Here is a 26,316-nt window from a genome sequence, read left to right on the forward strand (position 1 = left end):
GATGGTGCTTTTGATATTATGCATGTCAAATGCAACTCAATGATGGGAGATAGATGAGAGAGATAGGATTTAAAGCACTGATTCAATTGTTAGCATATAGCATTTGAAGATGTGCTCACTGACCTTAACCACTTGTGTGAGGTTATATTCCATCCAGAACCTTGGGGTTACATTATTAATGTTAAATTATTGAGTTATATGGTCACACTGCCTTCTCAGTGTTTGACAGGCAGCCCTCAGGCTTTTCTATGGATAGAGGACTCTCCCTCCCTGTCAATGACCTGTAGCAAAGCTTTCAATGTTCCACTAGAAGACTTGAATGTGTTCCCTGCACTGTTGTGTTATCAGTGTGCCCCTTTAAGTCAAATTCGCTTGCTTCTGAATTGCAGCACCTACTGCAGCCAAAATACATCTGTTTTAAGAGGTGGAAGGCTGGCTCTAAGTTGAACATATAGCATAAACCTGTGCTGGCCTTTCACTGACTTGTAACCCGTACTGAGGCATGTAGGCATGTGAATATGTAAATTAGTAGACTGCACAAAGTTTGATTCCAGCATTGGAACAAAGGTGGATTGGTCAATCACACACCACAAACCCCATACCCTTTTCAGGCCTTATCCAATCTTTCTTCCACTGCAGTCCAACAAAACATAACAAAAAAGTGTAAAAGCTAGATTCCTTGGGGGCTTTAATAGTTGTAGGTCATTGCAGGAGCAGGTATTTCACTGACCCCTGATTGTACACTTCACCAGTGCTTACTTAACGAGATCAAGATTATTTAATTATTTATGGTCTGTGTCAAACCATTTGTAATAAAGGACTGGACAAAGCCATTTTGGGTTTATGAATGGCAAATTTTGCTTAAATAAATCTGCTTCAGTTTCTCCAGGATGGAAATTGTAGAATAGATAAGAGAACCACAGGATGTTGTTTATTTGAATTTTCAGAAGGTGTTTGATAAGGTGTACATAAGAGATTAGTGGGCCAAGTTAAAGCCCATGGGATAAGGAGTATTTTATTGGCATGAATCAAGAATTGATTGACAGACAGCAAACAGAACGGGAACAAATGATCTTTTTTGGAGTGGTAGGCAGTGACTAATGGGATACCTAAGGTTCAGTACTTGGGATCCAGCTATTTATGACATACATAAATGACCTGGATGAGGGAACCAAATGTCACATTTCCAAGTTTGTTCATGATACAAAACTGGGTGGGATTGTGAGTTGTGAGAAGGCTGTAAGGAGGCTTCAAAGTTGAACAAGTGGACAAACACATGGCAGATGCACTATGACTAAATGTGAAGTTATTTACTTTGGTGTGAAAAAACAGGGAGGAAGATTATTATTTAAATGGTGATATATTGGGAAGTGTGAATGCTCAAAGGGATCAGGTATTCTTGTACACCAGGCAATGAAAGGTGACAAGCAGGTGAAGCAAACAATTAGGAAGGTAAATTATACATTAGCATTCAGTACAAGACAATTGGAGTTATCCTGAATTCTTACAGTTACACAAGGCATTGGTGAGACCACACATGGAGTATTGCAAGTGGCTTTGGTCTCCTGACCTAAGAAAGTATACACTTGGTATAGAGGGAGCTTCAATAGGCTGATACTGGGGATGTCAGGATTGTCTTATGAGGAGTGATTGACTTGACTCATCACAGTCTATAAGGATGAAAGGGGATCTGATTGAAAAGTATAAAATTCTAACAGGGTCAGACAGACTAGATGGAGGGAGGATTATTTCCCTGATTGGGGAGTTTAGATCCAGGAGACACATTCTTACGCTTTGGGACAGACCATCAGGACTGAGATGAGGAAAATGTTCCTCATTCAAAGCATGGTGAACCTGTGGAATTGTTTACCATAGAAGGCTGTGTATTCAAGTCACTTAATATAAGCAAAAAAGAGATAGATACATTTTTAGCTTATAATGGCATCAAGGGTATGGGGAGGAAAAGGCAATATGACATTGAGATAGAGATTTGACCTTCATCATATGGTGCAGGGGGCTTGAAGGGCCCCTACTCCCGCTTCCTAGTTTCTACTTTCAATGAAAACACCAATGGCCAGCTAAGTCATACACAATACATTTCCACATCATTGTCCTGGTCATAGATCTGGAATTATTTTAAGCGACCCAGGTTTCCACATACTTAGGAAAAGCAACAAAGAAGTTGAAACCCAAATGTTTGTAAGTTCAAATACCTGTGTCCTATTAGTTTAATACAGAATGCTACAATTGTGTTCTAATATGTCTACTACATCTGGTAATGTCTAATGAGCAAGGCTCACAGTGATAACAATGTAGGAATGGAGAAATGTGAAAAGAAGCAATGGTCATACAAAGATGGAAGAAAGATGAAGATCAGCAAACAACAGGGAATGGCAAGAGAAGGGGATGAAGGATGCCAGGATTGGAGGTGCAGCAAGGTTTGGGGAGAAAGACATGAAAGAGGGGGGACTGCAAAAGGCACCACCATACAGGACTGGAAAATGATTTATGGGCTTACACCTGAACAGAGAAATTAGATAGCTCACTTTTTCACAGTAGCAGTTTGGTGATATGTAACTATTGAAACTGCATCATTCAGATAGATTCCACATATCCAGAAGCTGCCAGGAACAATCAATCTACACCATTGTTTAAAGGTCATCGTAACCTAGATAAGTCAATCATGTGAATCCAGTAATCCTTTGGAGTCCTGGCAAATGACATTAATGTGAAATCTCAGAACTGCAATTCGAAAGAAATATAATAAGGCATTCGCCTGCACTAAGTGCTACATTGAATGTACTGTTTAACTGCTCAACAATTCCCTTGCTGGTTTGGTCCCAAGACTGTTACTGGATACCCTGGAAAGGTACGTAACATTCTAGCTGTATTATGCAATTTGCACAATTATACTGTTGGGAGAGGAATCACAGCACCGAGAAGAGACTAAAGGAACAAACGACAATTAACTTGGGCCTCAGTATTTACCAGCAACACCAGGGCATCAGAATGCTCAGCAAATCCACCGACAAAACAACATTTATTAATTTAGCTCCTTTAAAGTAGTAAAATATTATAGGGAATTTCACAGGAACACAATCAAAGAAATTTGACACTGAAGCATGTATTGCAACCCGAATGCATTAGTGTTGGTGACCAAAAGTTAGGTTTTATAAAGTACCCTATGGGAAGAGAGGCAGAAAGGATTAAGGAGGGCATTCCAGAGTTAAGGATCTTGATAGCTGAAAGCATGGTCACCAATAGTGGCATGGTTAAAATCAAGAAGGAAATTAAAGGACTGCAGAAAACCTAGAGGGTTGGAGTGATAGAGAGGAGCAAGACCATGATGAGAGCTGAAACAAGTATAAAATGTTTAAAACTGAGGGGTTACTGAAAAGAAGTCAAGTGGGGGGGTGATGTGTGAACCAAACTTGGTGCAGGTTAGGACATGGGCAGCAGAGCATTTCAATGACCCCATGACTATAAAGGATAGAATTTGGGCTTCGAGCCAGGAGACAAGCAAAGGCATGAATGATGGTTTCAACAGCAGATGAGCTCGGATGCAGGGGAGCATTTGTGATGCTACAGAAGTGGAAATAGTGATGGCACTGGCACGTGGTTAGAAGCTCACCTCAAGGCCAAATATAATTAAAGGTTTAAACAGTTAGGCTCGGGCTCAGACAACCATCAGAGAGAGGAGTGAAATTGGTAATTAAGGAACAGAGTTTCTTCCAGTGTACCAAAGACAATAGCTTCAATCTTTTCCATATTTAGTTGGAGGACATTTCTGTCCATCCAGTACCAAATGTCAGGCAAGTAGCCTGACAGATTAGATGATTAGAATAGATTCCTTACTGTATGGAAACAGGCCCTTCAGCCGAACAAGTCCACACCGACCCTCCGAAGAGTAACCCACCCAGCCCCATTCCCCTACCCTATATTTACCCCTGACTAATGCACCAAACACTATGGGCAATTTAGCACAGCCAATTCATCTGACCAGCACATCTTTGGATTGTGGGAGGAAACCGGAGCACTCGGAGGAACCCATGCAGACATGGGGAGAACATGCAAATTGAACACAGACAGTCACCCAATGCAGGAATTGAACCAGGGTCCCTGGTGCTTAAGACTGATTAATGCAAAATCAATTCTTCAAACATTTGAGAGTTCCTAGGTTATACATCCACTGCATAAATCTCCTTGTAATATATCACATCAAAATGATAAAATCAAATTTCCATTGATGTTGAGAATTCCACTTTTAACATTGGCAAGTGTATCGACAAAGAAAAATCAAAATGCATATTCACCTGGATATAGTACAGAATCAGAATAGCACTTGCCCAGAATGAACAAAATAATCTGAAAGAACTATGAAAAGATAAACAAAGAACCGTGGATGCAGGAAATCAGAAACGAGAACAGAAATCGCTGAATAAACTCGGCAGGTCTGACAGCATCAGTGGAGAGAAAATGTTAACTCTGTTTTCTCTCCACAGATGCTGGCAGACCTGCTGAGTTTTTTAATCAGTTTCTAATTTTGTGTCTGGAAGGACTGTACTTTGCTGAAGGCTGGAAAGAAAGTAAATGAAGACAGAGTACTGTGTTATTTAGAACTAGTTTCCAAATGTCCTTTGATAGACAATTAGAGAAGTTCTCAAAAAATTGAAATGCTTGTCCATTCATCCAAATTATCTGATTAAACAGTACACAATTTGTAAAATAATATTTCTAAGCATGTAGTGTTTTCATCTTTATTTATTTAGGCCTTTTTTGCCCCATCTCCACCCTTCCTTTCAGAATGTTCTTGGTGACGATCAACTTCCAATAAGTTACCCAGAACATATGATATTTCAAAGTAAAGCTGCTGTAATCTAAAATATAGAGGAAACAAATAACATGTTATCAATCTGTTAAAAACCAAGTCATGAAGTTCTTACTAGTCAGAAAGGGCTCATAGTTCTTTCCTCATCATTTCATTCCATTAAAGACTATTCATAGTGCACATTATGTAGCTGAACAGGCAGAATACATGGTTTGTTCCTAGCTTACCATCAATATTCTTGATCTAAAGCATCACAAAGAGGATACCATGTGATGGGCTCTTGAGGGGAGATAACTTGCTTCTGTGAGAGTATAATTTTGATCAGGAATTCAACAAATTTATTGTAATCTGTCATCCTCTAACTCTTTGAATGCTCTTAAGATAAATCTTCCATGTCTGTCAATGTTATGTCTATTGTCTATGCATTGAATATTCTCCTTCCACATTGGTTAAGTATTTTCATTCACATTTTTCTGCTTTTCCTATTAGTTAATTTATACTTTCATTTTACATTCAAGTTATGAAATGATATCAGGCCACTCATCCCATTCAGTCCATGCTTTTTCTCATTGTACCTGGACAGTATTCCTAATTCATGTACCCATCTTAATCCCAGAGCCATTTCCACCTGTCGTATTGTTCAATGTTGACATGGTATCTCCTTTAATCATTAACCATGGTCATGGATTTCACAGCAACATACCAGTCCATGTGAAATGTTTCTCCCATAGTCTGTCCTTTATTTGCAATGTTCGATCTTATACCTACATCTTGCTTGTTCTAGACCCTTAGAAAGATTTTTGTACATTTTATTAGAATTCTTCATAAGAATAGACACTTTCAGATTAGATTAGATTACTTATAGTGTGGAAACAGGCCTTTCGGCCCAACAAGTCCACACCAACCCACCGAAGTGCAACCCACCCAGACCCATTCCCCTACATTTATTCCTTCATCTAACACTATGGGCAATTTAGCATGGCCAATTCACCTGTCCTGCACATTTTTGGAGTGTGGGAGGAAACCAAAGCTCCCGGAGGAAACCCATGCAGACATATGGAGAACGGGCAAACTCCACACAGAAAGTCGCCTGAGGCAGGAACTGAACCCGGCGCTGTGAGGCAGCCATGCTAACCACTGTGCCACCATGCCTACCAATCTAGGCAAAAATGAGGACTGCAGATGCTGGAGATCAGAGTCAAGATTAGAGTAGTGCTGGAAAAGCACAGCAGGTCAGGCAACATCCGAGGAGCAGGAGAATCGACGTTTCGGGCAAAAGCTCTTCATCGGGAATGATGAAGAGCTTTTGCCCGAAACGTCGCTTTTCCTGATCCTCGGATGTTGCTTGACCTGTTGTGCTTTTCCAGCACCACTCTAATCTTGACTTCTACCAAACTGCCATTTGATCAGATACACGATAGAAGATTCATATATTACAGCAAAGTTGCAGGCTATTCAGCCCATTGATTCGGTGCTGGCTGTTTCCTGTCAGCCCCACTCTCCTGTTGTTTCCCAATTTCCCTGCATTCTTTAACCTTTCAAATATTTATCTAATTCCCTTATGAAGGTGAGTTGAAGCTGTATCCACGATTCTATCTGCATTTAATTTCAAATTCAAAGTCTCATTGTGTAAAGAAATGTTTTTTCCTTATATTGGCACTGGTTCTTTTGCCTTAAATCATCTTAAGTCTGGGCGCTTTAGTTATCGACAGTTCAGCCATTGGAACACTCTTTTTAGTTTTCCTTTCATAATTTTAAACACTTCCATCAAATTTGCTTAGAGATGTTTTCTGCTCTAAGGGCAACACTCCTGATTTCTATAGGCTACCATTTAACTGTTAATAACTGAATTGCTTGAGCCATCCTAATAAATAGCTTTAATACATTCATCATGACATCCATCAAAGTGTTTGTGCTCTTCTTGTGCTACCCAGAATTGGAAACAACACTCTAGCTGGAGCCAAACCAGCTTTTCATAAATATACAGGATAACTTCACTTACTTAACCAGTAGGCCTACATTCCCATGACTTGTTATAAGGCTTGTTGGAGTGTTGGAAGGTGGGGAGGGGAAGGGCATTAAGAAGGCCGAAGAGGAGCTCAGAGAAACACAGCATTGCTATTTTCTTTAGAAACAAAATTATCTGCAAGCAGCATCACAGAACTGAGGGGCATATTTTTAAGGTGAGAGGAGGAAGATTTTTAAAAAAGACATGGGGGGGAGGGCAACATTTTTACACAAAGAATGGTACTTGTGGGGAATGAACTTCCAGAAGAAGTGGTGGATGCAGATATAGCTAAAAAGTTTAAAAGACATTTAGTTAAATGCATGAATAAGATATATTTGGAGGGATATGGGCCAAGTGCAGGCAGTCAGGTCTAGGTTAGTTTGAGATTACGGTTGGATGGGCGAGTTGGACCAAAGGGCCTGTTTTCATGCTATATGACTCTATGGCTCTGATACCACAGAAGGCAGCTTTTGTATTGTGGCAGTCTTGCCAGACATAAACATTAGTGGATACTGGGTTCAGACCCATTTCCAGATAAGGGTCAGAAGTGTGTTGAAGGGCTTTGGCCGAAAATATTGATTTTCTTCCAGCTCTGATGCAAATGGGACTAGATTTATTTTTGGATATCTGGTCAGCATTGCATGAGTTGGACCGAAGGGTCTGTTTCCATGCTCTACAGCTCTGAACATTTCACCACTGCATCTTTCCCTTTGATTTCTTATTTGCATAATTCGCTTCTTTCCCAAATTCCTAGCTCATTCCAAACCTGTAATTTTATCTCTTGAAAACATCAGTTCAACTCTTCACTGAGTCCATAACCTTGTTGTATGAGGGAGGCAATGAAAAAAAATCCAGGCAAACTGCCAACAACAGCAGCTTGCATTTCTAAAGGCATTTTTAACGTAGCATAACATCCAAGGGCACCCAAAGACAGAGAAAGCAAACATGAACTGTGACTAACTGCAGATGACTCTCATGTGTCTCGTGTAATCAAGGCAAAACCCTGAGAATGGGTCACTGGGAAGTTTGAGCTGAGAAAGTGGATGGCACATGAATCTATATTCTCTTACGCATATGGAGCGCATGAACCTGCATAGTTTTATATGCAGTTTTCTTTACTCAGTTTTCTTTACGCTAAGTTTTCTTTACTCAGCGAGTCGTGAGTTCATGGAATGCCCTGCCAGGAGCAGTGGTGGACTCTCCCTCTTTATGGGCATTTAAACGGGCATTGGATAGGCATATGGAGGATAGTGGGCTAGTGTAGGTTAGGTGGGCTTGGATCGGCGCAACATCGAGGGCCAAAGGGCCTGTACTGCGCTGTATTTTTCTATGTTCTATGTTCTATAACATGCAGCATGTTAGCCAGATTTCTCTGACATGGAATCTCTTACTCACTTGTACAGAGTATTGTCCTGTTCATCAAGGCTCGTGAAGTAAATATCAATGAATGATAGACTTGAACATAAATCATCCAACAAAACATAATCATCATGTCGCAAAGTCTGTTTGACCTTCTCTACTATTTCACTGAAACTTTCAAATTGGCTGGTTTTCTGGAAGAAAAGGCAAAAAAGAGATAGTCCATCACTTTCTCTCTTTTGAAAATTTCTCTTCTGTCTGGAGTTGGAAAGAACCATCAAATCATTACATCATAATAAAAAAGGCCAGCAACCCATTCTGTCTGTGCCAGCTGAACTAACTGGCTGCTTATTCTAATCCACTTCCCAGCACCTGGTCAGCAGTTTTGCAAGTTGAGCATTTCAGATCCTGATTCCTTTTAAATGAGTTGGGGATTTTGCCTCAACCAGCAAACTGGGCACCGAATCCCAGACATCCATCATTCTCTGGGTGAAAAATGTTTTCTTCATGTCTCCTTTAATGCTTCTACCAATCACCTAAATCTGCATTCATTGGTAAATACCTTTCCACTAGGAAAGCTGAGAAGTGTGGTGCTGGAAAAGCAGAGCAGGTCAGGCAGCATCCGAACAGCAGGAGAGGCGACATTTCGGGCATAGGCCCTACCTCAGGAGCACATTCCAGAAATTTCAACTCTCCTGCTCTTTGGATGCTACCTGACCTGCTGTGCTTTTCCTGTGTCACACATCTCGACTCCGACTCTCCAGCATCTGCACTCTCATTTTCTCCTTTCCACTCGTGGAAACAGGTGTCAATGTACACTTTATCCAAGTCCCTCATTATTCTGCATACCTCAATTAAGTCACCCCTCAGCCTCCTCTGTTTCAATGAAATAACTCTAATCTCTCCAATCTTCCCTCATTGCTGTTATTTTCAATCCCCAGCAATATTCTTGTAAATCTTGTCTGTACTCTCCCTGGAACAATTATGTTCCTCCTAAAATAGTGACCAAAATTGTATACGACTCTTCAGCTGTCGCCTAATTAGCATCTTACATAGTTCTAGCATTACATTCCTGCTCTTTTATTTATTTTAGAAAAGCATCCTATATACCTTCTTTACCACTTACCTATTTTGCTCTGCCATCTTCAGGTACCTGTAGGTAAAGGACATCTTCATGCACACCAGATAACTGGTGAGACCAGCCTACCATTTCTAAATATTAGAAATGTTGCGAAACGTTGATTCACCGAGCACATGCCACATGTTGGTGTTTTGAACCATGCAGATCCAAAAGGTCCAAGCTAATTCTAGAGACTGGTTTAGTTCACTAACGTTGTTCAGAAAGCTAGTGGGATCTCCAGTTAGGAAAATGCAAACATATTACAGGACTCCTGATTGTCATGATTTGGAGGTGCCAGTGTTGGACTGGGGTGTACAAAGTTTAAAATCACACAATACCAGGTTATAGAATCATAGAAATGTACAGCTTGGAAACAGACACTTCGGTTCAACTCGCCCATGCTAACAAGATATCACAACCAGATATCCCAAACCAATCTAGTCCCACCTGCCAGCACCTGGCCCTTAACCTTTCAAACCCTTCCTATTCATATACCCATCCAGGTGCCTTTTAAATGTTGCATTTGTACTAGCCTCCACTACTTCCTCGGGCAGCTCATTCCAAGTATTTTTTCAACATATAATTTCAGTTACATCACACTGTAAACCTTTGCTATAAATTCTGTGTCTTACTCCACAACCACCTGATGAAGGAGCAGTGCTCCAAAAGCCAGTGTTTCCAAATAAACCTGTTGGACTATAACCTGGTGTTGTGTGATTTTTAACTTTGTCACAATCAGATGTACATTCTCCTTTTGCATACACAAAATATAGCCAGTTGGAAACAGCTTGCTTAATTGGCACCACATCCCTTCATCACCAATGCTCAATGTGTACCTTCTACAGGATGCACTGCAGAAAAACACTAAGGCTCCGTCAGCAGCACCTTCCAAACCTTTGATCACCAACATCTAGAAGCAGAAGGGCAGCAGATATACAGGAATAGCACTACCTGCAAACTCATTTCTAAGTCACTCCCATCTAGCATTAGAAACATATTGCAGTTTCTTCACTGTCGCTGGGTCAAAATCCTGGGAAATCCCTCCAAATGGTTCTACCTGCACCAAATGGACTGGAGTGGTTCAAGAAGACAGCACCCCACTACCTTCTCACAGGCAACAACAGGTGAGCAATAAATGTTGGCCAAGCAGCAATGTACACTTACTATGAATAGAGAAAATAAAATCTATTCAGTACTTTATGATATGAATGTTACAGCATACACATCAAGTCAATTCAAATGTTCATTCTAATAAACATTCAGAAGTAATGAATCCAGATTTGGGAATTGGCAATCACACCTGTTTTATAACATAGAGTTCCAGTCAAATCAGAATGAATTCAATACCTGTTTCTCCATTAAATTTGCAATATGCGATTGTTGTCTCTGTAACATAGCCTGTTTTTTTTGGAACAAAATTGTCTCTCGTTCTGTTTGGAGTCCCTTATTAAATGCTGTGGTGGTTTCCTAGAAATAATAATATAATTTATTTTGGTGGTTTTACTGAACAAGTATTCAATAGCATGTGGTTAAAAATAAGTATCAACATACCCGAATATTTATAATGACAACTCCAATGAAGAGGTTGAAGAAAAGGTAACATCCCACTAAGATGAAACCAATTACAAAAAATCGACTTGATGCAAAGCCAAATCTGCCTGTTTCAGCCTGAAGATCAGTCCAGCCATCCAACTGCAAAATAGAAGTCAATTAAACCACCCGAATGAAATAACTGCAACAAAAAGATCATTTTCTCCATCCATAGTATCTTTACCTTCTATAAACAAAACAACAATGCATTGCAAGATACATAAAATCCTGAAATATCTTTTCCTTTGTTATGTTATTGGAAAGAAGGTCTTGCTAACCTATGATTTTAAAGCTATGGGCCACAAAAATCAGCATTGAACCTACAGTGAAATATTAAAACCTGCATAACAAGGAGCACTGAAAACCCATCCAAAATTCATGTATTGGCAAGTGGTTACACAAACAAAGTCTTAAGTGGGTTCATTGCCATAAAATCCAAACTAAAACTATTCACTAAGATGATCAGGGCAGGCGTTGAAGATTTCTCTAGGAAATTGCTCATGCCTTCCACTGTCCCTGTTGAAAGGTGGCTGCTGTACAATATTTTCCTTTGAAAATATTTTTGGCTGCAGGGCTCCAGAACTTAAACTTAAACTGAATGTCACAAATGACCATGCAGGAGCCAGTTATATATGGCGATCTGGGATGGGGTGTATAATGTTGAGGAGTGTTCACTGCGGAGGGAGGAGTCTAAGTTGCTGCTGCTCGCACGTGTTATTTCACTTGACATTGCTGTGTCCAGTGAATGGAGAGACTGGTGAAATTTGAGACTCTGGTTTCCAGAGATTAACCATATTTCTGAGGAAGTTGTGCATCAATGAGATTGTTGTAATGACTTGAGGCCCGGATGGGTGCACAGTACTCAGCTGTTGAGAAGACCAAAGCTCCAGGGCTATGGCAGAAGGATGGTGGATAGTGTTTTTAACATCCCAACTTGTAATGGTGAGATTTTGGATGACATCCACTCATGTCTTTGTCTTTCCAACAAACGTAGGAGGTGGTGACATTGTTAGAGAATGGTCAAGGGTCATGCCAGCATACACAGGATTTGGGTTCTGTCACACACTTGCTCCACAGAAGACAATATTTTAGGTGTGGTATGCCTTGTGATTTTCAAATTGAAATGCAGAATCATTGGACTTTCCTCCATTTGGTTTCAGTCTCCACTCATAGAAATATTCATCCATTTTTGGTAGCTCATGGTTTAGAGTGGCTTCCATGTCCTGGAATGATTTCGTCTGAGTTATCAAAGCAGTATCATTAGCGTAAATACGTTTTCATGATGATGTGGTGGCCATGTTGTTAATGTAGATATTAAAAAGAGTCAGTACTGACTCTGACCAAGTCGAGACCACTGTTGAGTTTTCTTGGAATACTAACCTCCTCTCATGGGTAATCTTCATCCTTAGGCAGTTCAGAAATTGTCCTCAATGTTACCAGCAGTTAAGGAGGGTCAAGTCAACTCCCCACTTTTTAAACTCCTCATGATCAGTCACACATATCTAACACTCTTCAATTAACAAAAACAGAAATTACTGAAGAAACTCAGCAAGTCAGCAGCCTTTGTGAAGAGAAAGCAGCGTTTACATTTCAGACGCAGTGACCCTTCATTAGAACTAAGCTGAATTTAGTTAACCAGATCAATAATGATTGTTATTACTTATTGAATACAAGAAAATAAAACATAAAACAAATGCTCAGAAACAAAACTTAATAAAAGGTTTAAAAAGGAGGAAGGGGAGTGTGTCTATACAGATAGGAGGTAAAGGTAGCTGAGTTTAAAGTTTTTCATCGTCCTTAAATTCTAAGAATGAAATCTGAGTCACTACTTTTAGCTGCTGTCCTGTTTTCCTCAGGAATACAAAGCTTTCAGCTAACATTAATTTCTTGATGAACAATGATCTTTGTACCCAAATTGCTTTTACACTGATGCTAGTTTCTGAGATTCAGAGAGGAAGAAAAAAGTTTTCAGCATCAGTTTTCAGTCCATATTGCTTTCTCTGTCCTTTGTTACTCAAAGGTGGTTATTGATCAGCAAGTACTGGTGTCTGACATTGATCCAACTGGATTGCTACAGCCAATCTTTCATCTCTAAATATGTGAATTTGCCATCCAAGTGTGAGTAAAGCAAGGCATGCAAATTTCATGGAGCTTCACTGAGTTTCAGTGTCTCGATTTTAATTCCAGTTTTTGCATATTCCAAATAGGCTTGTCAGGTGATCACTCCAGCTATTTTTAGATCAGCAGAGTTCTCTTTTAGTACTATATTAAATCCACGGAAGTCTCAGATATTAAAACCAAATAATGAAAGGTGAATATTTGTCGACCATTTTCACTCTGATAGAAAAGCAGCAGCTGGAGTAATGTGACACATGGGAGTACAGGGACTTTTTGACTATCAACTCATTTTTCCACACAGTATTTTATGCTGAGTAAAATAAAAACTTTGAGGATTAAAGAGTTGACAAAACCAATGCTCTGACAATAACTACCAAGCATCTACATAGTCGCTTGACAGCAACAGCATTTGGTTTTCTTGTGGCTTTGCAATCTCTGCTGGGTTTGATGCAGACATATGAGCAAGGAGAGGAGTAGTCAACTGGATACAAAATTGCTTTGATAGGAGGATCAGAGGGTGGCAGCAGAGGTTGTTCAGACTGGAGGCCTGTGACCAGCGATGTGCTGCAAGGATTGGTTCTGGGTCCACTGTGGTTTGTCATTTATAAAAATGATATGGATGAGAATATAGGAGGCACAGTAAGTTTTCAGATGATAACAAATTGATGGTATAGTGGACAGTGAAGAAGGTTATCTGAGAGTACAATGGGATCTTGATCGACTGGGCCAATGGGCCAAGGAATGGCAGATGGAGTTTAAATTAGATAAATGTGAGGTGTTGCATTTCAGCAAGACAAGTAAGAGCAGGACATATGCAGTTTATGGGAGAGCCTGAGGCACTGTTGTTGAACAGAGACCTACGTGTGTAGTTACACAGTTCTTTGAAAATGGTGTCATGTGTTGACAGGGTGGTGATGGCGGCACTTGACATGCTTGCCTTTATTGAGTTCAGGAGTTGGGACGTCATGTTACAGCTGAACAAGACATTGGTCAGATCATATTTAAATCTGGTTGCATTAAATGTGGTCTGACATGTAATTCTGGTTGCCCTGCTATAGGAAGGATGGTTTTAAACTGAAAAGGGTACATAGAAGATATAGAAGGATGTTACCGAGTTTTTAGAGTTTGAGTTATAAGGAGAGACAAGAAAGGCTGAGACACTTTTCCCTTGAGTATAGTAGGGTGAGGGGTGACCTTATAGAGGATTATAAAATCATGAGGGGCAAAGATGGTGAACAGCAAAGGTCTTTTCCCGAGGATGGGGGAGTCCAAAACCAGTGGGTATAGGTTTAAGGTGAGAGGGAAAGATTTAAGAGGGACCTGAAGGGCAATCTTTTTCACACAGAGGGTGGTGGATATATGGAACAAGCTGTCACAACATTTAAAAGACACGTGGACAGGTTCATGGATAGGAAATGTTTAGAGGGATATGGGCCAAATGGAGGCAAACGTTCAGTTTAGGAAACCTGGTAGGCATGGTACGATTTGGGCCGAAGGGTATGTTTCTGTGCTGTATGACTCTGTGCACAGACCATTCAGCCATCGAGCCTTCTCCATTAGTTACTGAGATCCTGGCTGATCTGATTGTGACCTCAAAATCTACATTCCTGTCTACCACTGATAACCTTTCCCCCCACTGCTGAACAAAACTCTTTCCAGTTCTGCCTTCAAAGTATTTAAGTATTTAGCTTCCAATGGCTTTTCAGGAAGAGACTTCTAAAGACTCCCAACCCTTTGCTGTCTTTCTGTTTCTAATGGTGATCAGTGGCCCCTAGTTCTTGATTCTCCCATAACTGAAATATTCTTTCCACATTCATGTCGTCAAGGTCCTTCTGGGTCTTTTATGTTTTAATTGAGTTGATGCTTCAAATTTCCTCAGGAGATTCTAGTCCCAGATGGCTGTGTCTGTAAAATCCAGGCTTTCCATGCAGCACTTTCAGCTTTGATTTCTACATTTGCCCAAAGATTCAAGGAGTATCTTGTAGCTGCTGCGGGATCTTGTGCTCGTTGGTGTTACTGAATAAAGGCTTTGCGTTCAAGACTGAAAATATGTTGCTGGAAAAGCGCAGCAGGTCAGGCAGCAGGTCAGGCAGCCCTTCTTCAGACTCATGCCCGAAACGTCGACTCTCCTGCTCCTTGGATGCTGCCTGACCTGCTGCGCTTTTCCAGCAACACATTTTCAGCTCTGATCTCCAGCATCTGCAGTCCTCACTTTCTCCTTTGTGTTCAAGACCCCTACTTCAGGTGTTGATAAGACGCTCAATGTAGGTCAGATTTACATTTGCAACTAAGCTTCTGTCATGATTGAAGGCATTACTCCTTGATACCCATAGCTAGTGCGCGACCTGATGGAATAAAGGATTTACAAAATACTGGTGCGAAATATTGAATCATGATTGTCGGGAATTGAACACAGAGCAGGCAAGCCAGGTTTCCAATGTTCTTGACTGTCTAAAGTATGGGCCACATATGAAAACACCATTAATGGCTTTTCATGACCCACCAATGTCAATCAGCCTAGTAACAGAAACACATGCACACAGAAAAACTTGTTTGTTACAGGAATGAGCTCTAGCTTACTGTCTGATACTAGAATAATCTAATTTTACAGTGCATTAAAATCCCCACATCCTCCCAATGTAGATATTATTCAAACAACAAGGTTCGTAATATTACCAGTGCTGCATTGGGTTAAATATGAATGTAACCTTGATAGATAACTCCATATAATATTGCTACTCCCCGAACCCTCATATTAACAATGGTCAATTGTCTATTTGCTGTAAGCTGATGTGATCGAAATCTCCCAAAAAAAGAGTGAAAACTCTTGACTTTTTGAGGTTTTTTTGAGGTAAATGACAAGGGCAGTTGATAAAGGGGAACAGTAGATGTAGTAAATTTGGATTTCCACAAGACATTCAATAAGGTGCCACACAACTTGAAATTACCTGAAGGGGAATGGAGGAGGCGACACCAGACTGGAGGGCGACACTGGGGAATCACAGCAGTGGCTGTCATGGAGAAGTGAGTCCCGGAGCTAGCTTGTCATGGGGAAGTGAATCCCAGTACAAGATTGTCATGGGGAAGTGAGTCCCGGAGTGGAGGCTGTCGTGAGGAAGTGAATCCCGAAGTGGAGGCTGTCTCAGGGAAGTGAATCCTGGATTGGAGGTGACACGGGGAAGTGAATCCCGGATTGGAGGCTGTCGCGGGAAAGTGAATCCCGGATTGGAGGCTGTCACGGGGAAGTAAGTCCTGGATTGGAGGCTGTCGTGGGGAAGTGAGTCCTGGAATGAAGGTTGTCGTGGGAAAGTGAATCCCGGAGTGGAGGCTGTCGTGGGGAAGTGAATCCCGGAGTGTAGGCTGTCACGGGGTAGTGAATCCCGGAATGGAGGCTGTCGTGGGGAAGTGAGTCCCGGAGTGAAGGCTGTCACGGGGAAGTGAGTCCCGGATTGGAGGCAGACACGGGGTAGTGAATCCCGGATTGGAGGCTGTCGTGGGGAAGTGAGTCCCCGAGTGGAGGCTGTCGTGAGGAAGTGAATCCTGGAGTGAAGGCTGTCGTGAGGAAATGAATCCCGGAGTGGAAGCTGTTGTGAGGAAGTGAATCCCAGAGTGTAGGCTGTCATGGGGAAGTGAGTCCCGGAGTGGAGGCTGTCGTGGGAAAGTGAATCCCGGATTGGAGGCTGTCGTGAGGAAGTGAATCCTGGAGTGGATGCTGTCGTGGTGAAGTGAGTCCCGGAGCGGCGACTGTGACTGGGAAGTCTATTCCAGATTGGGGGCTGTCACTGGTGAGTGCCAGGTTGGAGGCCATCACCGGTGATTCCCAGAGATTGGTCCCGGAGCAGAGGCCGTCACAGGGAAGTGAGTCTTGGAGTTGAGGCTATTACAGGGAAGAGAATCCCAGAGAAAACGTACATGAGAGCAGCTAAGAGCAGGCAGGGAGCTTGGAGTGGTGTGGGGTCAGTTGTTGGACTGCGGTCTGGCACAGGTGGAAACATTATCGTACTGAGCTACTATCATATAATCTTTATTTGTAAGTTGTTTATACGTCTGTAATGTCTGTCCTTTTAACTATGTCATACTTCTAAATTATTCAATGAATCACTGTAAAGTAATGCAATTACTTTTCTTTTTAATGCCTTTTTTTAATATCTAAGATTTGTACCTAGATACTTTCTACCTAAGATGGCACCATAAGAGGCAATGTTGTAAACGTTTCATTGTACTCCTGTACTTCTGTACTGGATTGAGGATTGGTTAAAATGCAAGGAGAGAAATTTGAGATAAATGGGTCTTTTACAGACTGCAAGATGCACAACGATCTCAATTATTCGCCATCTATATTAATTGGAAGACAGGGCAGAATGCGATGTATCCGGTATGCTGATGATATGAAAGTAAGTGAAAAGGTTTGTAGTGATGAGGACATAAGGAATCTGCAAAGGTTGAGAGACAGGGCAAAAACCTGGCAGATGGAGTTTAATGTTGAAAAATGTAAGGTCACTTTGATCGGAAGTATTTAAATAGACTGTCTAGAAAATTACAACACAGAGGAATATGGGTGTTCTTGTGCATGAAATTTGAAATGTTACCATGCAAATGCTGTAAGTATTTAAGAAGGCAATTGGAATTTTGGGCCTTCACTGCTGGGAGGCTAGAGTTTTAAAAAATAGGAAAATCTTGTTATGATTATACCGGATGCTGGTGAGGATGCACTTGAAATACAATAGACTGTTTTGATCGTCGTATTTAAGAAAGGATATATTGGTATTAGAGACAGTTGTCAAAGAGTGTGGTGCTGGAAAAGCACAGCCAGTCAGGCAGCATCCAAGGAGCAGGAGAATTGACGTTTTGGGCATAAGTCCTTCATCAGGCCTTCCTAATGAAGGGCTTAAGCTTAAAACGTCGATTCTCCTGCTCCTCGGATGCTGCCTGACTGGCTGTACTTTTCCAGCACCACACTCTTCGACTCTGATCTGCAGAATCTGCAGTCCTCACTTTCTCTCATTAGAGACTCACTACACGGATTGCTGAAATGAAAGCGTTGACTTATCAAGACAACAGGTCAGATCTTTATTCATTAGACTTTAAAATAATTAGTGCTGATCAACTTGAAACATACAAGATTTTGAGGGGGCTTGACGAGGTGGATATTGAGAAGATGTTTTCATTGGTGGGGAAATCTCAAACTAGAGAACATAGTTACAGAATAAGGGGACATTTAATTATAAACAAGATACAAAGCAATTTCTCCTCCAGGCAGCCAATGAATATCTGGAATTCTTTACCCTTGACAATTGTAGTGGTGAGATCATTAAAAATATTTAAAGAGGTGGACAGATGTTTGAAATACAGGGGAATTGAAGGCAGTGATAAACTAATACAAAAGAAGAGTTGAGGCCTGGGACAGTTTAGCATCTTTGAATGGCAAGATTGGCTTTAGGGACTAAATAGCCTACTTGTGCTCCTATTTCTTATGATGTGGAGATGCCGGTGTTGGACTAGGGTGGACAAAGTCAGAATGTCATATGACACCAGGTTATAGTCCAACAGATGTATCTAAAATCACAAGCTTTTGGAGTATTGCTCCTTCATCACTTGACAAAGGAGCAGCACCCCGATAACTTGTGATTTAAAATACATCTGTTGGATTATAACTCAGTGTCATGTGACATTTCACCTACTTCTTACGTCATTAGGACTTCCTCAGTGTAAAGCATCTCCACTCAGCAGTCAAATTTCTTCCAAATAGTGGGATAACTGTGAGTATGAATTTGATTGGGAGAGGGGCTTAACTTTACTGATCATCAGTTTAGAGATAAATGTTCAGTGGGGCATCAGAAAGAACACCACTCTCCTCTGGAATGGCAAATGGGATGATTTATATCTAGCTGAGAGTACAAATGGAGTTTGGGTGGAATGTGCCACTGAAACAATAATATTTCCAACAGTGTGCTTCTCCTTCATGAAGGTCCATCATTTGAAATGACTCTTTAAATGATCAGAAGTTTCCACTCAAACCCTGGTGTGTAGGACTGGAGAGTGCAAAGTAAACCAAGTAAAACAGGTCTGTTCTTAGCTCATTTCATTTGGATAGCCAAGGTATCCATTTCGAGAGCTGAGGTGCCACTTGGACAGAAACCCAGGACAACTTTGTGCATGGGTTCAGGGATGCTGTTAGGATGGGGCAATGGTTCAGGCTTCAGTTATGGGGGGGGCATCTGGTAGCCACAGTGGCGGATCAGGTATCCTTTGAGATTGTTAACTATGATGAAGACTGTGTGCAAAAGCTGTATGAACCCTTTCTAATTTTGCAATCTGTCAAGAGATGTCATCCTGTCAAGAAGGGTTGATCTGTCAAAATGTGTTCCATGGACAATAGTGCTATTCCTGTTACAGCGTAGGCTAAAAATTGAACTTTAAGTATAGAACTCTTTTTTTTCTCGTATGAGTAGGGGCACTTGTAGATTCTGAGCAAGTTGGCATGGTTGATAAAGGGGAAAGGGGGTTAGTGCTAAATAGGCAAAGTGGATATAAGGAACCATGGGCAATTGATGGTGGGGATTAGGTGTCAGGGGTTGGAATGGGTGGGATATGGGGAGTGTGTGAGGGTGAAGGGAAGCAAAGGAGATGCAAGGGATGAAAACGGGGGAAAGCTCTGACATGTTATTCTTTTAATTTTGGACTACAGCACTGAAGCCCAAAGGCAGCTTTTCCACTCAACCTACCTCAGGAACCAGGCACCTCCCCAGCTATTTCCAGGTCCATTGCCTCAATTCCCAATCCAGCTCCCACCTCCCTGTGACGGCACATACTACGTGCAGGCAGCTAGTTTTAAAGGTCAGGTTTACAGAGCTAGGAAATCTCCTTCCTCTACATATCTCACGCGGAACAAAAATCTGGTCCTGTATGTTCAAGTCTCTGAAGTACTAGTTGTTCTCATAATCCTCGAATAAAAGTCCTTCCAAGGTAACAAATTTCATGCCAAATCTTAAAAAAAATTCAAAAATACATATTTGAATTATGACCATTTCTGAATTTTAACAGAAGTTATCATTATATTGCTTGTGCCTGAACAATATAAAGAATGCTGAAAAGGTTTCATTACCGTTACCAAACTGAAGAGTGTGAAGTATGCAGACCTGAGGCTACCCCAGTTTTTGTAATCGCCGTGATCTGAGTTTCCATAGAAATAATATCCGATCAGTGCAAAAACAGTCATTAGTAAAAAGAGGAGGAACAGGACAAAGAAAACATTCTTCAATGTGCTCACCAGGGCAGTAGTCAGAACCTACAAAGCAGAAACAAGAATTATCATTTCAAAAGGAGCTGTAGGTAACTTTAAGAAGTAATCAAACCCTGAATATCAATTCACATTAATCTTCCTAGATCTCACCTTTCATTTATATTTTCAAACAGTCTAAACAGCCTTGGTCCAAAGACTGACACAACAGCTGAACTCGAGAGGTGAGGTAAGAGTGACTGCCCTTGATGTAAAGACTAATTTAACTGGGTGTGGCATCAAAGAACCTAAGCAAAACTAGTCAATGAGAATCAGGAGCAAAGTGTCCACTGGTTGGAGTCTGACCTAGCAGAAAGAAATATGATTGTGCTGGTTTCAGGTCAATTATCTGAACTCCATGGCAGCTCCATACAAGTTTCCCAGGCTAGTATCCTTGGCCCAGCTGTCTTCAGTTGCTTCTTCAATGACCTTTCCTCTATTGTAAGGTCAGAAATGGAGATGTTCGCTAATGGTTTCACAATGTTCAGCCCCATTCGCAACACATCAGCTGCTAAAGCAGTCAACATCCAAATGCAGGAAAACAAGTAATATGCAGGCTTAGGCTGACAATGGCAATTAACATATGTGCCACACAAAGACCACTTCAAACAAGAGAGAATCTAAACATCGCACATTGATACTCAATAACTTTAGCACCAAAGATATCCCCATTACCAGCAACCTGGAGATCAGCAATGACCAGAAACTGAACTGGACTTGCCATTTAAATAATGTGGCTGCAATGTCAGAGGCAAGGAATGCTGCGGCCAATCACTCACATCCTGACTCCAAAAGTCTGTCCACCATCTACATGGCACAAGCCAAGAATGTAATGGAATACTCTGCACTTACCTGGATGAATGCAGCTCAAATGACTGTCAAGAAGCTTGACACCATCCAGGTCAAAGTGACTCACTTGACTGACACCATATTCAAAGGCATTCACTCACTCCCAACTACCAAAGCTGGTTATCATTGTGTGCACCCATCTGCACAATGCATTGCAGAAAGTCATCAAGACTCCTGAAATAGCCCCTTCCAAACACACAGTGGGTAGGTATACGTAAACACCACTGTCTGCAAGTTCTTCCTCAAGCCACTTAGCATCCTGACTTGGAAGGACATCGCTGTTTTCTTGTCATTAGGTCAAAATCCTGGAACTCGCTCCTTAACAACGTTGTGGGTGTATCTAACTCATAAAGGTTGGTCACACTTTCCCAAGGGCAGTTAGAGATGGATAATAAATACTGGCCCAGCCAGGAAAGCTCAAATCCCTCTAATTAATTTTAAAAGTTAATGCACTTCATGGTCTTCACCCAAGCTATTTACCTGTAAGCCACGGATAAATGAGATTATCCTGAGTGTTCTGAGGGGTCGTATTATATGAAGCCAATACAGAGAGCGTTTAAATCTGACCGGAAGGAAGCGGTGGATAAGGGATAGGCTGAGCACGATGAAATCAAACACATTGAATCCAATCTTCCAATATTTGATTGGGTCAACATAAATCTTTGTTAAGAACTCCACTGTGTAAATGGCCAAGAACAGCTGTTCAGCTACCTACCCAAATGAAACAAATGAATGGAATTAGAATATTATTTCTAAAGACATCAACATTCTCACACCCTCCCTGCTTCTCCACCTGATAGCTGGGGGACGCCCCATCACATATTCTGTTGCCTTAATTCAATGTACCCTTCAAACAGGTTAGTAGATCAATCATCATGAAGTCATTTCCTGTTTTACATTAGTAAATAATACCAAGACAAAAACCTATTACCACTACTTGAGAGATTCAGCAGAAAGGTAGTTTAATTTGACATGTTCTTGTCCTGATATGGACCAAGCTTCCGGATTGGTGAGGAGAAAGTGAAGACCGCAGATGCTGGAGATCAGAGTTGAAGAGTGTGGTGCTGGAAAAGTGCAACTGGTCAGGCAGCATCCGAGGAGCAGAAGAGTCAATGTTTTGAGCATAAGCTCTTCATCAAGAATGAGGCTTGTGGGCCAAGGGGGCTGAGAGATAAATAGGAGAAGGGTGGGGCTAGAGGGAAGGTAGCTGGGAATGCGATAGTCAGATGAAGGTGGGGATGAAAGTGATAGGTTGGAGAGGAGGGTGGAATGGATAGATGGGAAGGAAGATGTACAGGTAGGACCATTCAAGAGGGCGGTGCCAAGTTGGAAGGTTGAGACTAGGATAAGGTAGAGGGGGAGGAGAAATGGGGAAACTGGTGAGATCCACATTGATTCCATGTGGTTGGAGGATCCCAAGGTGGAAGATGAGGCATTCTTCTTCCTCCAGGCGTTGGGTGGTTATGGTTTGGTGATGGAGGAGGCCCAGGACTTGCATGTCCTTGGCAGAGTAGGAGAGGATGTTAAATTGTTCAGCCACAGGTTGCTGGGATTGGTTAGTGCTGGTGCTCCAGAGGTGTTCTCTGAAACGACCCGCAAGTTGGCGTCCTGTCTCCCCAGTGTAGAGGAGGCCATGTCGGGTGCAACAGATATAGTAGATGACATGTGTGAAAGTATTGGTAACTTTCTGTCAGATGTGGAAGGATCCTTTGGGGCCTCGGATGGAGGTGAGGGGGGAGGTGTGGGTGCAGGTTTTGCACTTCTAGCGGTGGCAGGGGAAGGTGCTGGGAGGAGATGGTGGGGCGCGTGAACCAGACAAGGGAATTGCAGAGGGAATGGTCTTTCCGAAATGCAGATAGGGATGGGAAGGGAAACACATCTCCGGTGATGGGGTCTGTTTGTAGGTGGCAGAAATGGCAGAGGATGATGGGATGTATCCAGAGGTTGGTGGGATAAAAGGTGAGGACCTTCTTGATTGGTTACTCTTAGGAGTGACTGCAACAGTGCTCATTAGGAGGGGACTGATATATAGGACAGTAGTTTGACGGAGGTGAGTCATTTGAAATTTGCTGTCTCCAAATCTCATCTGCGTGGTAACAAGAGTGGATGTATTTTCTGTTGGAACTTTTGTTCAAAACTTGAACATTAATTAAATACAGAATATCAGTTTACAAAAGAAAAAAACTTGAAAGAAAAGAAAAATAATGAATCCTGAAAACTGAAATAGAACCTGACTTGAGCAGAAATCTTGCTTATATTTTTTTTTAAAAGTCAATGTCCAAGACATTAGAAATGACTCATGTAGTTTTTAAAAAGTCAGTGCTTTTTTTGCAAAAGGGACATAGCCCCAAAAACCATTGACAATTAATCTTATGCTTTCTTCCTTTATATTCCGTTTTATGCATCTACAAGTATCCTTTTAGTACATATTTACACCAACAAGTGATGGCATATTAGGCATTACTACAACTTATCCTATTGCACTTGCAGGATTAATACTTGTTGTGACGTACCCTAGTCTTATATTCCAGGCTATTTGAAGCTTTTGGTCAGCTTCTGTGTTTACTAGATTGGTATATGTATGCTAGCTGTGCTAATTTGAACTTTAACCTCATAGGAAGGACTGAAATTAAAACATGTTCCTCAGTAAAACTGAGGAGTTTTGAAGGTCTAAGTGAAGGTGAAGGTGTAAGATATTTGCGAATGAATCTGCTCGGCAATATTGTTACACATCTCTGGAGCAGCTGGTACTTGAACCAAGGCCTCCTGCCTCAGGATTAGGGACACTACCACTGCACCACAAGAGCACCCAGTGAAGGTCAAACTAACAGCATGCAATTTAACCGCCCTTGTTTGTGACTGGCTCAGAGTGGTCTTAGTAATTGTAGTGATGTTAGTGATGTATCACATAGAAACTTAGAACATAGGAACCAGAGTAGCAGATTCAGCTTTCCAAGCCTGTTTTTATCATTCAATATGATCATAGCTGATCATCCAACTCACTACTCTGCTCCTGCTTTCTTTACATATCCTTTGATTCCTTTAGCTCTAGGACCTATGTCTAACTCCTTCTTGAAAATATTCAGTGTTATGGCCTCAACCATTTTCTGTGGCAGAAAATTCCACAGACTCACCACTCTCTTGGTGAAGAAATCTCCCCTTATCTCAGTCCTAAATGGCCTACCCCATATCCTTAAATATTATCTCTGTTTCTGAGCTCCCCAGTCTTCAGGGCCATCTTTCGTGTGTTCACGTCATCTAGAACTATCACAATTTTCTAGGTTTCTATGAGATCCTGCTTACTCTTCCAAAGTCTAGTGAATATAGGCTTAACGGATCCAGTCTCTCTTCATACACCAGTCAAGCCATCCCAGATATCAGGAGGCAGTAAATGCTGGAGATCAGAGTTGAGAGTGTGTTGCTGGAAAAACACAGCAGGTCAGGCAGCATCCGAGCAGCAGGAAAATCGACGTTTCAGGCCGGAGCCCTTCATCAGGTATGAGGCCTCATTCTTGATGAAGGGCTCCAGCCCGAGAAGTCGATTTTCCTGCTCCTCAGATGCTATCTGACCTGCTGTGCTCTTCCAGCAACACACTCTCATCCCAGATATCAGCCTAGTAAACCTTTATTGCACTCATACTATAACCAAAACATCCTTCTTCACATAAGGAGACAAACCTTTCACATGATATTCTGGGTGTGTTCTCACCAAGGACATGTATAAGTGCAGTAAGACATCCTGCCCCTGTACTGGAATCCACTGACTATGGAGGCCAACATATCAATTGCCTTCTTCACTACCTACTGCACCTGTACACTTACTTTCAGTGACTGGTGTACAAGGACACCCAGGTCTTATTGAATCTCTCCCTTTTTCAAACAATGATAATTCAGACAATAGTCTGCGTTTGTGTTTTTGCTACACATGAAGCATCTCTGGTTCCTCCTCACAGCTCACCTTCCCCCCCCCCAGTTTTGCGTCCTTTGCAAACTTGGAAATATTATGTTTAGCTCCACATCTAAGTTATTTATATATATTGTGAATAGTTAAGAGTCCTAACACTGATTTCTATAGAACCCACTAGTCACTGGCTGCCTCTCAGAAGATGTGTTTATTCTTACTCTTTGTTTCCTGTCTGCCAAACAGTTCTGTAACCATGTCAGTACACTACCCTTGTGCTTTAATTTTGTATGCTATGTGGGATCTTACCTGAAAGTCCAAATAAACTACATCAACTATCTCCCCCTTATCAACTCTAATAGAGAAACCACAGGAAATGTGTGGCATATACCCTCAAAACAATAGGAAAATACTAATAAATTCAACTGTGTAAATATATTTTGAAAGTATTATGCTTTTCTTACATTAAAGAATAGAAAGAGCCTGTTTGCCATTTGGTAATCTGTCTCAAGTGCCAAGAAAAGGGAATTTGCCAAAATCGTGGTGAAGATAATTCCTTTGAAAATCCAGCTCTTCGTAAGTCTTTTAACATAATTATGAAACACACCATCTCTCCTAGAAAAGGAGATTCAGACAAAATGTAAGTGTCAGTTTCTTTTACAAAGTTAGTAAAAGCCCCACACCTTAGATTTACTTACCGCTTTTTTCGAAAGTCAAAATTTGTTTGCTCTTGATGAACATTGTCGAACAATGGATAGATTTGTTTCCCAAAAGGCATACTGAAATATTATTTGCTTTCTTGCTCAAAAAAATGCCATGACATTTAACTGCTCTATATCATAGAAAGATTATTCTGCAGTCTCTTATTTTTTTTGTGAAAGATCACAGCATTAAGAAAACAAATTTAATAAACAGTTCTAGAATGGAATAATACACAGCAACGGAGTAAACAATAAAAAGAAACTGATTGTGATGTACAGGCATTCTAGCATATAACCAATACCAAATGGCAAAATTATGAGCAGGATTAGGGCATTTGATTCTTTGATCCTGCTGCACTATTCCACAGAATTGTGGCTGATCATCTTGATGCCCTTAAAAAGCTAAAAAATATCCATTTCTTTCTTGAATGTATTTACTGATGTAGCCTCCACAGCCTTCTGTGGTACAGAATTCCAGAGATTCATGACCTTTTGAGTGAAGAAATGTTTGCTCATCTGAGTCCCAAACGGGCTACCCTGAGACTCTGTTCCCTGGTTCTAGA

General features: G+C 41.3%; 1 protein-coding gene across 1 annotated transcript; it reads right to left on the reverse strand.

Annotated features, from left to right (window-relative positions):
• Positions 1–4,765: 4,765 nt before the first annotated feature.
• LOC132823077 (cation channel sperm-associated protein 3-like) lies at positions 4,766–25,830 on the reverse strand. Its single transcript, XM_060836617.1, has 8 exons — positions 25,751–25,830; positions 25,517–25,667; positions 21,632–21,862; positions 20,129–20,311; positions 10,867–11,007; positions 10,663–10,782; positions 8,232–8,389; positions 4,766–4,877 (listed from the first exon to the last, which is right to left on the reverse strand). The coding sequence occupies exons 1-8, from the start codon at positions 25,828–25,830 to the stop codon at positions 4,766–4,768; spliced, it is 1,176 nt and encodes a 391-aa protein (XP_060692600.1).
• Positions 25,831–26,316: the final 486 nt, after the last annotated feature.

This window comes from Hemiscyllium ocellatum, chromosome 16 (assembly GCF_020745735.1).
Source record: "Hemiscyllium ocellatum isolate sHemOce1 chromosome 16, sHemOce1.pat.X.cur, whole genome shotgun sequence".
Taxonomy (NCBI): Eukaryota; Metazoa; Chordata; class Chondrichthyes; order Orectolobiformes; family Hemiscylliidae; genus Hemiscyllium; species Hemiscyllium ocellatum.

Bases quoted from the DNA above. Each gene is read 5' to 3' on its own strand.
- LOC132823077 (XM_060836617.1), bottom strand. From the start codon at position 25,830: ATGCCTTTTGGGAAACAAATCTATCCATTGTTCGACAATGTTCATCAA. The intron at 8,390-10,662 runs GTATTGAATTCA...CTTTTCTTCCAG, and splicing joins CAAATTTAATGGAGAAACAG to AAAACCAGCCAATTTGAAAG. The intron at 4,878-8,231 runs GTGAGTAAGAGA...TCTATATTTTAG, and splicing joins CAGGACAATACTCTGTACAA to ATTACAGCAGCTTTACTTTG.